This window comes from Phalacrocorax carbo, chromosome 23 (assembly GCF_963921805.1).
Source record: "Phalacrocorax carbo chromosome 23, bPhaCar2.1, whole genome shotgun sequence".
NCBI lineage: Eukaryota > Metazoa > Chordata > Aves > Suliformes > Phalacrocoracidae > Phalacrocorax > Phalacrocorax carbo.
In genome coordinates, this window is record NC_087535.1 from 1,699,350 (window position 1) to 1,717,064 (window position 17,715).

Genomic DNA, 17,715 nt, shown 5'->3' on the forward strand with positions numbered 1-17,715 from the left:
GGGAGACCTGCGCAGAGGAGGACAGTGGTAAAGGAAGCCCTGAGCCATTCAAACGAGAAGGCTTTTATTTAAAAAAAAAAAAATCCAAATAAGTTAGCAAAAATAATAATTAAAAAAAATCAAATAGCAACTCCACACAGCGTTCAGTAGAAAAGACGGCGTGGGCAGCCTCCGCGGGGCTCAGCACCTGCGGGACGCCAGCCGGAGAGAGACATTGGTCAAAGAGCATCTTGGAAAAAAAATCAGCAAGCGAACCCAGCACACATTGGCCCCCAAAAACCGATCGCCCCCGGATGGGGAGCGAAGCAGAGCCCGAAGCTGGGCGGCCGCCCTCGCAGGAACCGGGGCCGCCGCCAGCGTGGGGCCATGGCGCCGCCGAAATCCCACCTCTCCCCCCTGGTTTGTTTTCAGCTGGCCAAGCAGGAGCCTTTCGTGAGTGGGAAAGGAGGCGAGTGGTTTCAGCAGTGCAGTCCACGACACCGGAGGGGTAAATACGATTTCCAGCGGCTGGACCCTTCCGGCATCTTATTCCCACCCCGTTACCAGCTCGAAGAGCTGCCAGGGTTTGCGCTGGCTCAGTTTTGAACCCGCTCCTCCTGGAACGTCACGGCCACATCCTCCACGGCGATGCTCTCCACGATGGAGGAGAGCGAGTGGAGGTTGCGATCCTCTGCTGCGTCGTCGGCCAGCAGGTGATCTGCAGGGAACAAGCGGATGGTGACTCTGCTGGGGACGGGGGCCATGTGCTGCCAGAGTGGCCCAGGGAACCCGCTCCCAGCTCCCACCCTGGGCAGGGGGTGAGACCTTCCCCTGGAGAGGGCAAGTATCTTTTAGACACTTTTTAGGTTTTATTCCCCATTGGAAAATGAGATTTAAGTTTCTGCCTTCAGGGAAAAAAAGAACCAGGTGGATTTGGTGGGGTGAGGGATAACTGCAATAGTGGAAAAATAAATCAGCAGCTGCAGGCTGGGGAGGGAAAGGGAGCCCAGGGCGGTGATGCTCAGCGATGCTCAGCACCACACCAGGCAAAGCCAAGCCAAGAGATGGCAACAGATAAGCCCTTGGTGGGAACCAAGGTGCTGCAGCCCCGAGCTGCTGCAGTCCGGTTCCTCAGCTCCTAAGAGTAGGCATCTTGGTGAAATCAGGTGGTGGGAGAAGCCTGAACTTGCTGAGCATGAGCCAAGGAGGTGCTGGAGGATTTATGAGCCTGGCGGGAGCTCATCTCTCTGCAACAGTTGGGTGGGGAAAGAAGGACAAGGCTCCTTTTTCCTCTACCCTGAGCATCTCCTGCTTGGGGGTGGGGGGGGCTGGTTGGCTCAGTGATGCTCTGCTCCAGGGCTGCGGTGTCCCCCACTGCTGCCCCCCCAACCCAGAGCCCTGCAGGATGCCTGGGCGAGGTGGGGAGCCCCTTACCCGCAGGGTTGGTGCCGAACTCCAGCTGGCTGCTCCACTCGGGGCTGCAGGATGAGCTGCCGGACCCACACTCGCTGGTCGCCTGCAAGGAGCCGAGATGCCAACCATGGGTCTCACTGCCTCCAGCCCAGCCAACCCCACCAGCCACCCCCAAAACATGCCGGGGTGCCCAACCACCGCAGGACAACACCCCTGCAGAGATGGGCACATCCCTCCCCACCTGCAAAGTGGCTGGAGGAGCAGAGAGCATTTGGGATCCCCAGGACCTATTGGGGCCAGATGCTTTGTTAAGTATAAAGGCTGAAAAATAGCCTGTTTGGGCTCTGGACACAGGAGAAACGGGGCCATTCGGTCACTGCAGGTAAAAAAAGTGTCTCTTTACCCAGTGACTATGAGAAAGGGCTAGAGAAGGACAAACATCCTTGGGCAAAACAGCTTTTTTGCTGAAAACCACCTAATCAGGCTCATAAAAAACGACAAATGGGCTGGACACCCTCAGGCCATCCCCAGGGGATTTCTGGGGAAGATCTTTCAGCAGTTTGATTTGTGGATTTGGGACTGAATGGCTATTTCAGAGAAAAGAGCTGACAGCCTGAAAAATGAGATCATTGCTCAGCAAAGCTATGAATTAACTTTATTTTTGAGTGTTTCTTTATCTAGAAGTGGATGCCAAGCCTGGGTTAAACCCAAAATATGATCTACAGCAGCAACCCCAAGGACGCAACTACTTGTAGCAGCCTAGAAATGGCACTTGGGGTCTACAAGCTCATGGCAGCACAGGCTAATTAATTATCACTTGGTTTTATTTCCCACTAAAGTAGGAAATTCTTACAGGTATTACTTTTTCCCAAAAACATTTGATTTCACACTCAACATGTGAACCCCTGGCTGTGCCTGGGAGCAGGGCCGGCTCAGAGCAGCAGTGGCAGAGGAACCTCTCGGCACAGGTCATGTTTTGGGCACATTTGCAGGGGCAGCCAACAAATCCAACTGAATTAAACCCAAGTGGATACACTGGGTTTATACCAGAAAGTCCCAAGAATACGTAGGATGGAGCCTAAAAGCTTTTTCAGTCCTTTATTCAGCTCTAAATATTGGGCTACCTGGGTACCTGCTGTTTCGGTCCTTAAATCCCTTAGTCTGAAAGGAGATGAATCTCTGTGAATCCTTTTCTGTGCCTCTTATAAAGTACTTCTATATCTATATCTATATCATCTATATCTATATCCATACCCGTACCATCTACATCTACTTCTACATCTACATCTACACCTATATAATCTATATCATCAATACCTATACCTATACGTACATATACATCTATCTATATCATCTGTATCTATATAATCTCTACCTATAGCTATTTCTGTATCTATAGCTATATCCATAGCCATACATCTATACATTTCCATATGCAAAGCCTCAGAGCAGCAGGGAAGCACATGCCCAGACATCCCCCAAGACGTCAAAGGGCAGATAAAAATATCTCTCAAAAACTCAGTTAAACCACCAAAATCTTGCGGTGCGATGGGGCCTGGCTTGCAGCATCTCTGCTTGGGCTTGTGGCAAGACACCACCGCTGCAAGCATCCTCGCCCGCCTCTCGAACGGGCACCTCCGGTCCGAGACACCAGAGGTGGCCCCGCGCCGACCCGCCTTGTCCCCTGCCCTGCCCCCTGCCCGGGTGTGCTGTGCCACGCCGGCCACCAGAAGAAGCCCCCATGCCCCAGCGTGTCGTGGCTCTGGCAGTCGCATGGCGGCGGGGGAGAGGGGAGGGACGCTGCGGGTTTTGCGCCCAGGAGCATTGATACCTGCGGGGTGTTGTGGATGCAGCGGTGGTGACCCCCCCCCCAGTGGTGTTTGGTCGGGGGCTTTTTGGGTTGTGCCGCCCCGAGACTTTCCTGGGAGAAACCAGGAGAGTGTGCGTGTGTCTGTGAGCAGGGAAGTTTAGTATTATTTTATATTTTATTTATTTTGTTTAAATTTTTTTCTTATTTTTTTCTTTTTTATTTTAATATTTATTGTTTATTTTAATTTTATGGGTTTTTTTCCTCTCATTTTTGTCTTTATTATCCCTCCCAAGCTGAGGCACATGTGCCACACTCAATGCAGTGTCCAGCACTGGACCACGTAGCCCCCAACTACACCCACACATAGGGAAAGTCTGCTATTGGCCCCTTTGCCCGGGGACCTGAGCACACAGCTGGGGCTGGATCATCGCTGCCCCGAGCCTTTACGCAGGACGTATTTGCCAGCCCATGACAGCAGCATCTGCCCTGCCCCTCGGGCTGGGGGTCCTGCTCCCCGCAGCAGGACCCAGGGCCCCAGAGCTGCCCACGATGCCTCCGCCTGGGATCACCCCATAGAGCAGCACCCCCATAGGGCATCACCCCCATAGGGCACCCCTGCCATAGACCATCACCCCCCACAGAGCAACACCCCCATAGGGCATCACCCCCGCGCCCGTCCCCAGCCCAGCTGTGGGGACCCCGAGGGATGCGCAGAGGCACTTACCCCGGGCTGGGGAGCGGCGGGGCGGAAGCGCAGGTCCCTCTGCTCCCGCTCCTGCTGGTTGAGGGTGCTGAGCAAGCTCTGCAGGCGCTCGATGTACTGGATGGCGCTGCGCAGGATCTCCACCTTGGGCAGCCGCTGGTTGGGGTTGAGCAGCGTGCTGCGTTTCAGCGCCTCGAAGGCTTCGTTCACTTTCTTCAACCTGCGTTTCTCCCGCAGGGTGGCCGCCCGCCGCCGGTCGATGGAGACCGTCTTCCGCTTGCAAACCTTGCAGGCCCAGGGCAGGCATTGCCCAGGACAATGCTCAGGCAGGGCTGAGTCCTTCTCCTCCAAAGCCACCCTGCTCTCAGGACACAGGGCCACCTCGGGCCGCTCGGGGAATGCCGCTGGCTCATAGCCCTGCAGGCGGGAGCCCAGGAAACTTTCCCCATCATAAAACCTCTGGTCCGGGAAAAAATAAGGGTTGGTTTCGAAGAGCTCCATGGGCGCACGGGCAGCTCGGGGACGTGTGTGCGGCTCAGGGACGGCTGCTCCCTCTCCCCACGCCAACTGTTTGGTGCCATTTAAACCCTGGCGCTGGCATTAAATCACGGAGATAAATATAGAAAACCTAAAGGAAACCTGAGCCCGCCCTAAGCTGCTGCCTCACATCAAAACTTGTCCATCTGATTTCATGTGCTCTCCCCGCAGGGATTACGCTGCCTGGACCACAGCCGTGCCGGGGGGGTCTGGGGGAGCTGGCACGGTGGGGAGGGCAGCTCGGTCGTCCCGCAAACAAGGGCTTTGTTTGAGGCCAGCGGTGCCAGCGGGGCCGGTGGGTGGCTGCCAGCTCCCCCCAGCATTCCTGCATCATCTGGTCCCTTCAGTTATGGCCGGGTTGCGGGGAGCCCACGGTGGCCTCGTGTCTGCCTGGCCAGGCCACCCTCGTCCCTTCATGGCTCCCCCTCGGCCCCACGGCACCCTGGATCTGTACCTTCCCTGCGGTCGGACCTGACACCGGCACAGCATCCTCTGCCCCTCGGCCTTGCCCGCCTCCCCACCCCACTCTGCCCCACGCTGCTTTTGCTCGCCCCCCATATTTCCCATGGCCCCATCCTGCTGGTGCATGTAAGAGCCTGATCCTGCTTCTGCTGAAGTCACAGGGAAGCAGAGGAATCCAGCCCTGGGAGGGAGCACCCCAGGGCCCAGCCCGTTCCCGGTGGGCACCCCTGGCCACGCAGCACCCATCCCGGCGCCAGCCCCTGCACTCTGCTGCCCGCCCCTCCTGCCTGCCCTGCAGGAGTGGAGCAGGCAGGGCCGCACCAGTCTCAGCCTTTCCTCCACCATGGGCTTCCTGAAGGTCCCTGGCCAAGTCCCTTATCCCAGAGCAGCATTTTTGGCACAAAATCCATGTTCGTGGCTTCTCCCATGCACCAAACCCAAAGGACACCTTCTCCTGTGTGTTCCCACGCCCAGGCAGAGGAGGCGAGCTGGGCTGGATCCCCTTCCACCCCGGCTCTGTATGTGCAGATAACCAAAGCCCCAACATCATCCTGCTGCACCCCTCTCCCAGCAAAGACGCATCATTCCCACCTTCCCAAAGGGGAAACTGAGGTGCAATCACAGACCCTTCACAAGCAGCAGCGTGGGTGGGATTTTAACCCATCCCCAGGCCTTCCCTACTGATTCCAACTGCTCAACCATGTCTCTCCTGCTTTGTCTTTAATTCAGAAGGGGGGTTTTTCCATCGTGAACGTCAGAAACCATCTCCCATCTCCTCCTATTCCTGCTCCGGGCCAGATTCCAGCCAAGGGATCGGTCAGTGGAAAGAATGTCAGCAGAGAGCAGGGCCAACCCTGCTGGGATTTTCCTTCCCCAAATCCCCCCTCCCCAGAGAGGCCATGCCACAGCACATTCTCTGCACCCGTTGCCGGCACCCTTGCTCATGTTGGGTTGATTTCTAAGCTTTTTGGAGCCCAGCACGATGTTGTTCTCTATTTGTAGTAATTTCTTTGGGGCCAGGAGCCTTATAACATATATATATCACCCTGATTTCAGCTCTCCCAGGGTCTCAGCCCTGAGGATTTGCTGTCCCCACAGTTTTATAATGTATAAAAAATCTGCAGTAAGGAAAGCAGGACTGCAGCCTTGCGGGGTCACTTCTGTGCTCCCCAGGGTCAGTCAGACCCTGGAATACGCAAGAAGAAAAGATATCAGAGTGCCATCTTGGCCCCTACGCTAGGTGAAAGCACTGAAACAGTTAGGAAGAGGCAGGATTCACCCCTGAGAGCTTGTAGAGGAGCCAGTGGCAGGCGCAAAGCTGTTACCAGGACATAACCCGAGCCCAAGGGCCTTACATCAGCTTCACATCATCACATGTTTGACTCACTCGTGGGGACCTTTATCAGTGGCACTTGCTGGTGGATGTGACCCAGTGAGCCCCTCAAGCTGCAGCCAGGTCCCTGGGTGAGGGATGCTTGCAGGACTGCCCTGTTCTACCATATAAATGGGGTGGTTTTAATTGCAAGACGGTTTTTGGAGGATGAGGAGCTCAGCAGTGACATAACTGGCTCCGCGGGGCACGTGGCAGACCAGTACAAGAGAGCGGTCAAGCATTTAGCACTTCATAAAAGAGGAGCAGCGTCAGTGGAGCAGGCGCCGGCTGCCCTGGTGGCCTTTCCCCAGCCAGGAGAGGAGCAGAGAGGGACATGGGTTGAGCCAGCCCCAACAGGCCACCAAGGCCACCGTGTCCCCGTGGCTAAGCAGGCAGCAGAGGCAGGAGACAGCCCGTGGAGACAGGGAGGAAAGGGTACCCAGTGCCAGCACGGGATGGGGACTGGGGAAGAGGGACCCCCACATGGCGGGGGGTGGCAGCCCCAGCACTTACATTCACTCCAGCACCTTTTGGGGGGTCTCATCCAGGCTGTCCACGCTGCCCTGAGTATGGGGAGCTGGGATAATGCTGTGTCCACCCAGCCACGGCTCTGCTCCTCCATCGGACCCTCTTTGCCAAGGATGACCCCAGTCCTGGACAGAGCAGGGGGATACAGGGAGGTCTGGGGTCCATGGGTCCAGCCGGCTCATCCCAGTGGATATCAAATCAGGGATAATGATAACCACAGGGCAAGCTCCCATCACCGAGGGACACCAGTGTCTGCGCAACGGGGGGCTCCTGCGGTAGCCCACACCCCCATAAGCACCCTGCAAAGATGACTGCTGGAGGACGGACACGCAGGGTGGCTTTGTCTGGGTCCCATGGGTGCCCATGGCGGCCGCAGGCTGCGCCCCGGTTAATTCGGAGCTGGCGGGGGATTAGGGCTCTGCTGCCGGCTGTCAGGTTAGCCCGTGATGGATGGTGGCGGCTGGGAGGCACACAAAGGCGATGCTGTGTGAGCCCCGGGCAGAACGTGCTGCGATCCGTCACGGGGTGACCTTCCCCGGCTGGCGGAGGCCTCGCGGGGACGGCTCACCCCGTCACAGCCGGCAGGGACGGGCAGCCACGAGGCCCAAGCTAAAAATACCCATCCATTGAGAAAATTGTAGCAAGGAGGGTTTGTCCTTGTTCCTCCGGGGCATCTGCCCAAGCCGGTGTCCAGATCCATGGCATGGGGTCACGGAGAGATGCCCAGGGCTGCCCCAACTGTTTTGGTTTCCCACCATGGCAATGGTCTTGATTTGCTGAGTTTTAGGGAAGGACACGAGCATGTTACAGTCCGGTGCACAACCCTGCCTGGTGCACGGAGCTGCACACACCCAGTGCATGTCCCTCCTAGCGCACAGAGCCTTAACCAGTGCACATCCCTGCTCGGTGCTCGGAGCTGCACATGGAGCTGCTTGCACTGGTTGCATGTCCCTGCTTGGTGCATGGAGCTGCACACACCCGGTACTGGAGCAGCGACGGTGGGGATGCTGCCAGCTGGCTCCTTCCAGTGGAAAGGGCAGAAAAAAGGAGCAGTTCTAGGGGCTGGCAAAGCAACCCCAGTGGTGGAGACAGTATCTACACCCCCAGGGTGTGGGCACCATCCCACTGAGTGGAAAGAGAGGCCGGGGGTGGCCAGGGCCCAGCAAAGAGACCATCCCACTGGGATTTCAGTACAGGAAAGGGGCTTCAGCAAAATGCTGTTTCCAATGGGTCCCACCTTTCCGTCCCCCTGTCCCCCGCATCCCCTCTCGCTTTCCAGGCTTGCCGACATCCCTTCCTGCCACAGTGACAAGTCGTAACATATTTGGGAGCAGCTGCAGGCGGCGGGGAGATGCTTGGCCCTCTCCCCGCTCCCGGCTGAGGAATGCGGAGCAGACCTCTCCTCCGACACCCGGGATTTCCGACATGCCTGCTCGCCGGAGATTTGGGACAGCGACAGCTGCTCGGCCGCCATGGGGCCACGGCAGAACCTGCCCCTTCAACCCTGTCCCCGCCAGCCACATCTCAGCCTGCTGGGGACTTGGGATTGGTTTTATGTCCAGCCCATGGGGAGCAATGGGGGACAGTGTCCCCCTGTCTGTACCCAGCTGGGGTGGGAGCAGCGGTGGCAGGACCAGCCAACAGCACCTTCCTCACACATATGTGCCCACTCACCCAGTTTGGGTTCACTGGTGGGTTGGGAGGGCGGTAGGATGGGGCTACTCAAGCCCCTGCAGCATCTTGTCCCCATGGGGCTCCGCATCCTTGGCCCCCGCCTCGCCTCTCACCCCCGTGTCCCCAGGCGCCAGCCTTCATGCCTCGCTTTCTCCATCAGGAAACCAGGGATAACAATGGCGGGTTGTGAAGTCTGGCTGGACAGTGATTATATTTTGGTTATTAACTTTAGTCTTTACAGGTTTGACCTGGGATGGGGGGCAATGTATCGCCAGAGAGGTGCTGGTGGTTGAGTGGATCCCAGTCCACTGGATCCCAGTCTGGGGACAGTACTGGGTGCCCCAACATTCCAATACACTGGATCCCAGATTGGCGATATTAGTGGGTGCCCAGACCCACAGCCTTTGGATTCCAGTTCAGGAACTGTCCTGTGTGCCCTGACCCACCAGTTGCCAGGATCCCAGTCTGGGGACCAAACCAGGTATCCCAGCACATCAGTCTGCTGGCTCCCAGTCCAGAGACTGTACTGGGTCCCTGACCAGGGACTGTACTGGGTCCCTGACCCCCCTGGTTGCCTGCAGTGATTGGGTGATGGTCTGCCTCTCTGCCAGCACTAAACCTCCTGCATTTCTGCCATGCCATGTCCTCCCTTGCTGCTGACCCCATGGCCTGGACATAGCCCTTCCCCTTCCCAGCCCCATCCCCAGATTGTAGGCAGAGAAAGGATTCACCCAGCAGGACTCCCCGCTAGCAAACCCCACCATGGGCTCTCCCATCGGGAGTCCCCCCATGCCAGGGGCATCCTCGGCACGCATGAGGCTGCTCCTCTGTCCCCTGCCTGGTGGCACCGGCTGGGCTGTCCCCACATGTGTCACGGAGGAGGGGTGGGGACGGGACTCGTGTTGTCAACAAGGGGTTGTTTTCCCCAGGGTGGGAGAGTCTGGCTGGGGCGAGCTGGAGGACAGGTGGGTGTTTGGAGGAAGACCCATGAATGCAAGGGATTCAGCCACGACATATGGTGGCTATTCGACCCCCTGAGAGGGACAGCTGTCTGGGCCAGGGGGATGGTGCAAGGCCCGGGGATGGGACCTGGGGACAGCAGCGTCCCTCGGCAGGGGACAGCCCTGAGACGGGATGCCTGGAGCCACGCGGGACCATGGAGAGGGCCAGGAGGGGGCTGGGTGGCTGCAAGCCAGGTCTTCTGCATGGGTGACCATCGTCTTGTCCTCATGGTGGGCACATTCCTGCTGGGGCTCATCCAGCCCCCATGGTCCAACCCAGAGCTAATGCTGCAGGATCAGGGTCCGGTGAGCAGGAGGAAAAAGGAGTTGGTGATGCTGATGTGGGGCTTTCAAGACATAAACTGGTGACTCCTGCATTTTTCTGTCCCCATCCCATGGGACAGCAAATGTCTGCCCAAGAAGGGGTGATCCCCCCATGTAGGACACCCTGCGGTACCTTGGACTGCCGGGGAGGGAGGGTCATGGGAATTTCATGGCTTCAGGGTTGGATTCCCAAGGGGAGAATGGACGGCAAACCCTCCCCATGACATGCCAGCAGCGATGCCGGACAAGCCAGTCCCCGAGGAGGGGCACCCAGCCCTTCCGGAGTGGCCTCGCCCTGCAAATTCCCATTGTGGGGAGAGGCCGCCAACTCAGCCCGCTCTATGAGCACCCAAGCTCAGCGGCCCCCCACCCCCCCCAAGGCTGGTTTTCCCCCCTTGCTGGGGTGCTCAGCCCCGTGGTGGGGTCCGTGCCTCAGCAACCCCCCAAGTCCCGCTTGCATGCTCAGCTGTCAGCCTCTCTGGCACGTGCTGTTGGGACCAGTCAAGCGGCTGGAGGATAATCCCGAGCCCGCAGCAGCAAGACCTGGGGCCGGGCAGGCAGCGCCGCAGCCCCTGGGGCTCCCCAGGCCACCCACCGTGGGGATGTCCCGCTCCCAATGAGCTGACGGAGCTGGACTCAGCTGGGGCAGATGAGAGCTGAGAGGATGAGGCAGAGCTGGGAGGGGTAAGGAAGGCTAGTGGGTTTTGGTATAGGGAACAGAGATGGGGTAGATGTTTTTGGGGTGCTCCCTATACCCCATCCAAGGGGGTTGAGCTCTTTCCAGCGTCCCAACCACTGAGCAAACGCAACGCCTGTCTGCCTGTGAGGAAAAAAATGCCTTGAAATGCAAATTTTCAGAGCCCTGAGGTTTTGACCGAGGATAACCCTGCTTCCTTGGCCGGGTCACCCAAGGGTCCCGTGGGACTGGGGGGGGGCCAAGGCCGCCCACTCCTTGCCAGGAGGGCTGCAGAAACCATCACAGCCGCCGCGGCCGTGCTGTGCGGCTGACGGGAGAGGGCACCAGCAGCCCAGTTATCCACACACCGAGTCCGGATTTAGGGCTGCACACCCCAAGTCAGAGGCCAAAAGTATCTCAGACCCCTTTCACCTCCTATTTTTTGGGGGGAGTTGGAAGAAAAACCCACGACCTCCCTATGCAGGATCCGGGGTGCGGACCCATCTCTTTGCCTGGGGGCTGAGAGGATAGGGACCTGGAAACCCTCAAGGTGACCCCCTCGTATCCGGCACCGATTCCGCACCAGGGATGAGCCCAGCTATTCATTTCCCACCCCCCGGGGAGAAAATCTCGAGGTTTGTTTTTTCCCGCGGCGTAATGACCCCAGCAGGTGCTTTTCCTGCCGGAGGGCTGAAAATAACTCCCAGGGTTTGGCTTCCTCGGGTTCCTGCCCCCCTCCCAGGCCCCCTGTTCATCTTTTGGGCCAAAACATCCCAATCCGGGGAGGGGAGGCTCCAGGGAAGCTGGGGGACTTCCCGGAAACCCTTTCCTTTGCAGTTTTGTGCTCGGTTGGACATTAAATCATCCTGGGGAAGGAATTTTTGGCCTCAGCTCTAGTAGCCATGCTTGCCCTCAAGCCTTATCCGGGGAGCAGCTCGACTTTCATCCCATTGGGAGGGACAGGAATGTGCTTTGAGGAGTTTTTCCTCCCCCTTTATATTTCTCCTGCAGGAGCTGTGTCCTCTGTCTCTCACAGGATGCTCTTGCCCAGTGTCTGTGTCACATCTGGTCCCTTTGGCCCCACAGATTCAATTGCTTTTAGGGAGTGAAACGGCTGGGGGGAAACTGAAGCCCTCAGCCACTGGTGTTCATGCTGGTCTCTGCCTTATCAAGACCATTTACTTAGGAAGCTGAAACTGGGAGCCCCAGTTGCCCCTGTGCCTGGGCAGATCCGTTGTCCCCAGGAGAGGACCCTGGGGTGCACCTGGGGCCATATCTGGGTTTTTCTTTCCCAGTGCCTCTTTGGAGGCTGTGCCAGGTCCCAGCTCCCCTTCAAAGCCAGGAGGTATGCAGAGGCACAGCATCCCAGCCTCTGGCCCCCTGTGATATTTTGGGAAGGCCAAGCAGGCATGAGATGGGGTTTCACCCTCTTCCATCCCCACAGGAAAACACAAGGGGTGGGGACACAGCGGGGGAGCTTCCTTTCCCTGCTCCATCCGTACATCTCCACCCTGGATGGAGGAGACGGACACGGACAGCAAACACCACTTCAACCAGGGCTTTTCATGGGAAAGGGCTGCTCCCAGGGGAAAGGAGAGGAAATCTGGGGTTACGCACCCAACCACCTTCACAATGCCTGTCTGAGATCTCTGTCCTTCAGCCCAGTGCTCTCCCAGCCCACCCCTCCTCTCAGCCTTTCCCTGCAAGGTGATGTCTACATCCCCCCTCACCCCCTCACCCCTGCCCCCTGAGACTTAGGAGAGTATCTGGGGGCTCTCAGCACCCCAAAATCTGCAGGCAGCCAGCTGACTTCTGCAGCACTGACGCTGCACTGATGGGTCCCCACTGCTCTATCATCTCCAGGTCCTGGAGCCATGCGGCATTCTACAGTGGCAGCAGGTCCACGGGGCATCGCTGCACCAAGTCACTGCCTCCCAGGGCACAAATTCACCCAGGGACTTCCCACCACAAGGCTGGGTAAGCCCCAAGCTGGGTCCTGCACCCCAAATCCTCCCCACCCATGGAAGCAAGGGAGGGGGGAAAGGCAGGAGAAGCAGCCCCCAAGTCTGTTGAGGCTGATATGCTCCGAGCTCATGGCAGGGGACTTCTGGTCGCGCGTCCCCGAGGAAGGCAGCCAGCTGTGGGAACGTTGCCGCCGACCATCTCGAGGTTGCTCTGTGCAATGCAAAATGTCACATGTCCTGCTGCAGCGTCACCGTCCCCCAGGGACCAGGGCTGGGAGGCTGTTCTTGCCGGTGCTCAGACGGTTCGGGTAATGTTTGTGCTGCTCTGGGGCCGGGGGAAAGGATCCCAGCTGGGACAGGAGAAGGGGAACAGGGCAGGAGGCGGATCCCCTCTGCCTATAAGGAATTTTCCACGTCTTCAGTAGGAATCTGTATATTCAGGCACATGAGAAGGGTTTAAACAGCTTTTCCTACAATATAGAGGACCTGCCCAGAGAATTTTTGTCCTGACTTAATTTCTTGAAATAAAATATTCTTAGATTGCTTTGACGAAAATAATTAAGGCAGCGGCAGATCGCAGGGCTCAGAGGCTGCAGGAGCCAGATGGAAGAAGAGCTTTTGTGTTGGAGGGTGATGATGTGCTTACGGTCTGTAAATGTCTGAGTAGGGATCAAAACCCTGTTACCGAAATCGAGAGCTGCCCAGCCAGCAGAGAAAGATGCAGTAAGTGACGGCTGGAAGCTAAAAATGGATAATTTAAAAATAGAAATACAGGACATGTTTGTAAAGCGAGAAATACACACTTTGGGAGTAGAACCCATGGGGATGTGGCTTTCCTTTCTGCCCCATGCGAGGAGGCACTTCTCCATCCTCACCCTGAAGGCACCAAATCAGCTCAGCCTGGTCCTCCTCAGCCGTTTCCCTTCATTGCTGTCACTCTTTCACCCCGTTTTCTCCTTCACCCCAAATCCCCATCTTCCACCACCCCTGTGGAGTGGGGAGGGGTAAGAGCCCGTGTCCCCAGGTCACCACAGCCCCAGGCCTGGGGCTGGCCTGGGGGTCTTCCAGGTGCAGCACCCACTCAGATCTTCATCCCCTCCCCAATATTTCCCCAAAAATTAATCAGAAAATTATTATACCGTCTCGGAGATCCATCAAGGGAAGAGGTTCCCCTCATTCATCTCTTGTAGCAAACCAGGACTTGCAGAAGCCACATTTTTCCTTTTACATTTTCCTCCTGTGTTTTTTTTTCCTTCCAGGGAAGCTGCTGTTTCACACAAGTCTTTGCCCCAGAAAGATCTGTCATCGCTGCTGCGTGCTTCAGAGCACTTACACCACCAGCATCCCTCCCTCCTCCCTTCCCATGGGCACGGCTTGGTGCCCGCGGGGCCAAAGGTAGCGAGCACCATGCTGCCTTTCCATGGGCCTTTTCAAATAAAAAGAGAGGCTAAACAAGTGCTGGGCTTGTTTAAGGGGTGGCCACATTGTGGGGGGCAAAGGGTTTTAACCATTCTTTAAACTGATTTGCAATGATAGAAAGGTTTAACCCCCTCCTGCGCCACTAAGCATGCTGGAAGCAGTGGGCAGGAATAGCTCTTGGCCAGCAGCCTGGCTCGATAACATCCCCGGGGCTCCCTTGGGATTAAAATAAACCCAGTGCGTGGTGAGGAAGATCCAGCGGTGAAGAGGCAAAGGGCCTGAATTTGGGCACGGGGACAGACGCCGGCACCCTGCTGTGGTCCCGGGTGCACTGTTGAGCCGGCAAGCGGGGCAGACCTCTGCTCTACCCCGCTGCTGTGCCAAGGACGGTGCTGGCGGAGAGCTTGTCAGGGTTTGGACTTGTTTTCTTTTCCATCGACTGATGTCTCAGCAGTTCCTCCCCACCAGGGAAGCGCAAAAGCCCGTTAGCATCCTGCTGTGCCAAGGCATCCAGCTTGGCTGCAACCCAGCTGCCTGCAGGCAACATCTGGCTGGCATCTGGCAGGGCACCGAATGGGGCTTGACCCCTTTGGCCACTGCGTGGGAGCCTGCAGCCTCATGAACACGGCATCTACCCGGGGCGGAGGGGAGCCAGGACACGTCCTCGCACCAGCACCCACTTGCTGCGTGACCACAGACACCACCCGTGACTCAGTTTCTTCCTTGGGGCACAGGCAGTGCTGCCAACCTGCGCTAAAACCTGCTCTGGGCTGCAGGGCTGAGACGCACTTAGTGGAAAGGGTCACTCTGCAGGGAAGCAGCCATTCCTCCATCCTCCCTCCAGGATTTGCTGGTTTAAATTATCTCCTGGGAATTTCTTCTACGCTGTGTCATTGCTGCCGAGTGTCTGCTGCAAAGCCCAGGCAGGGATTCATCACCCTGCAAAAACGCAGTGCTCCTTGCTCCCCGAACAACTTCCCAAGGGTCGCAATCCCGTTAATCCTGTTAAATGGAAGAGGAACTGGACATGAATCATGGAGCAGCCCTGAATCCCAAGCGAAGTCCTGCCGGGGCTCCGCATCACCCAGCACACACGGACCGGTGGCCCCAGGGCTGGGGCTGTGGGGTGAGCATCACTCTGCAGCATCTCAGCGCAACAGAGACACCCTTGAAAAAGCTCCATCTTTTCCCTTTGTTTGCTCCTTCTTTATTCACCTTGTGCCATCTTGTCTGGATCCACTGGAGCATGGCGTTCGGGGGGTCATGCATCCTAATTAATATCTCACAGAGACGTCAGCCCTCCAAGCACACACAGCCCTGTGGTGCTGGCACCAGCCATGCTCCTAATTAACTTTCCTAATTAAGAGGCCCCTTTCTGCAACCAGAAGGGCTGTGGGACGATTCCATGACGGAAGAGGTGGAGAAACCCTCAGCTTCTCCTGCTCTGAGCACCCAGAATGGCAGCATGGAGCTGCTCTTCAGGTAGGTAAACTGAGGCAAGAGGGGGAAACGTCAGCCCCCCAAGAAAGGCCAAAGAAGACATGGGTGGAAATGAGCTCCCACGCCCTGACTTGCCTCCTTGGAAAAGCATTTCTTGGCTGCTGCCGAGCCCTGGGGGTGTTCAGTGAGGGTTTGGTCTCGTCAGCCGGGCGGGCTGGCTCAGCCGGCGCCAACACGCCAAACCCTCCGGTGCATCACGCTGGCACTGAGCCGGACGCGAACCGTTCCCTACTGACGTGGCCCAGGTTTGGTCCCGGCCCCATCTCACAGAAGGCAGCAAGGTGGAAAAGCCGGTGCAGGAACATTGAAGCTACGCTGTGCCCCATCTTCACCCTCCTTCAGCCCATCTCTCCTGCTGCGCCGGGCATGGCAGCAGGTAGCAGCATCATCTGAGACTTGTTTGGGATTACCATGACACCTCTCAAGCCTTTTTCTCCTTTCAAACCCCAGAAAGAGCCTGGAAGACCTGAATAACCACCTGGGTGCCTGATGTTCACCAGAAAATTACCTGTCATGGGTTTTTAAGGAATCTGTGACGCTTGCCTGACACAAGCCCTAGCCTGGTGTCCCCAAGGGTAAGCAAATGATGCCATGTCCATCAGGAACGGGCTCTGTCCCACCACCTGCAACAACCAGCAACAGGCATTTGCTCCTTCAGTCGTTGCAGCCTTTGCCAAAGGCCTGGGACAGTTTGCTTGGGCCAGTGGGAGAGCTTCCACCCCGCTTTGGCACACATCCAGCCGGGCAGCTTATTTTTGGCATAACATGGGGGGTTTTTTAGGGGTGCTGCTAAAATTAAGTATGCTGGGGCATGAGTCCAGGGAGGGAGAACAAACTGCAAATCCACTAAGGAAAAGGAGTGGTTTTTAGACTGTGTCTGGGAGATTTGCATACAATTGGGCCAGGACCTGCCCGCGTTTGCTTCCGCATTGCACTCCTGTGATGAACCTGCCAGTTTTCCTGCTCTGCTCCCAGCCAGAGGTTGTTTGCAAGGACATTCACCCTGCAAGGCCAGTGGGCGAGGGGTTTTGGGGCTCCCTGGGGATGCGCTTTCCACACCCAGTACCATCTCCTGAGCGTACCCACCCCGTACGTTGCCTCTGGGTTTAGGGCTTTAGCCCTATAGCAGGGTAACAGCTTCCTCCCTGCAGTGGAGGATGTCCAATGAGATGTGCTGTGAGATGCTCCATCAAACGCCTCCCATAAATAGCACGGTGTTTACGTGAGCCCACCAGCCTCGGTTTGTTTTGTCTCTCTACAGAGCAAACAGATCATTCAAATCCAAACAAGCTCTCCTCACCCTACTGCTGGCACAGCCCAATGGCCAGAGGTGGCACGTTGCCACAGTCCCCGGGTGGCCCTTGGAGGGGCCACCAGCTGATGGAGAAGTCCAGCGCTGGGTTTGTGGTGTTCCCATCCCCACCTTGGGGTGTGCAGGCTCTGATGGAGGAGAGGGTTGAGCGTCAGCCCCAAGGGGCTGGGACATTTCTTACCAAGGCAGCTCGAAGCAGCACCTCTCAACTCCAGCCCCAAGTCTCACCAGAGGAGGAAGAAAGGCTGGGGACAGGTGCAGATGGGCTTTGGGAGTCTCCTTGCCCCAGATCTGAGGTCATAGCTGGTTCTGGTCTCTGCAGCACTGGGATAAATCAGCCCCGCTCCTGGGGAGTGACGTATGCGGGATGAGCCTTGCAGGTGCCTGATCCCCGCCGGGGGGTGTCCCTGGAGGACTCAGCTGGTTTGGCTCCACCAGTCAGGTCGAGCCCCCAGACCCATTCCCCAGACTGCCTCTGTGCTAGCCAGCCCAGGGTGGGAAATTCTGGGGGTTGCCATTTTTCCCAAACTTCTGCTAGGACCCTTAATAGTGTCCGGTCCAGCCTCACCACCAGTTTGGGGCCACCATTCCTCCACACACCTTGCCTGGAAAGGCCCTCCGCCTGCCCCAGCAGCTGTTTTCCACCGACACAGCCCCCTGCGCAAGGAGTGCTGCCAGCCCTGTGCCTTGCCTCCTCCCCAGCATGGGGTGCAGCCCCACCCCAGCACCCACGGGTGCCGTTCAGAGGGTGAAGGGTGCTTTGGGGCTCACTCACATCCCACCCCAGCAGTGATTCTGGGTGAGACGTTATCACCCAGGTGATAGCCCAGGCAAGCACCCCAGGTCTTTGGGCCAGTTCGGGTCTCACTTGGGGTGCCGGCCCCGTCCTGGGGCTGATGCGGGAGCAGCGGCTGCTCCATGCCCGGGTGATGCGCGGGGTCCTCGCTCATCCCCAGCTCAGGCTCCCTCCTTGCTCCCCTCCCCGGGTCCTCTTCTCACACCCGACCTCAGAACTGGTTTTAGTGCTAAAACCGAGACCCG

General features: G+C 57.5%; 1 protein-coding gene across 1 annotated transcript; it reads right to left on the minus strand.

Annotated features, from left to right (window-relative positions):
* Positions 1 to 43: 43 nt before the first annotated feature.
* On the minus strand, positions 44 to 4,467 carry MYOG (myogenin). The gene is made up of 3 exons (XM_064472012.1): positions 3,927 to 4,467; positions 1,414 to 1,495; positions 44 to 697 (listed from the first exon to the last, which is right to left on the minus strand). The coding sequence occupies exons 1-3, from the start codon at positions 4,404 to 4,406 to the stop codon at positions 576 to 578; spliced, it is 684 nt and encodes a 227-aa protein (XP_064328082.1). The 5' UTR covers positions 4,407 to 4,467; the 3' UTR covers positions 44 to 575.
* Positions 4,468 to 17,715: the final 13,248 nt, after the last annotated feature.

Excerpts from the sequence above, each read along its gene's own strand:
- MYOG (XM_064472012.1), bottom strand. The coding sequence starts at position 4,406 with ATGGAGCTCTTCGAAACCAACCCTTATTTTTTCCCGGACCAGAGGTTT. Across the intron at positions 1,496-3,926 it reads CCGCCGCTCCCCAGCCCGGG|GCGACCAGCGAGTGTGGGTC; the intron begins GTAAGTGCCTCT and ends GGCTCCTTGCAG. Across the intron at positions 698-1,413 it reads GTTCGGCACCAACCCTGCGG|ATCACCTGCTGGCCGACGAC; the intron begins GTAAGGGGCTCC and ends TGTTCCCTGCAG.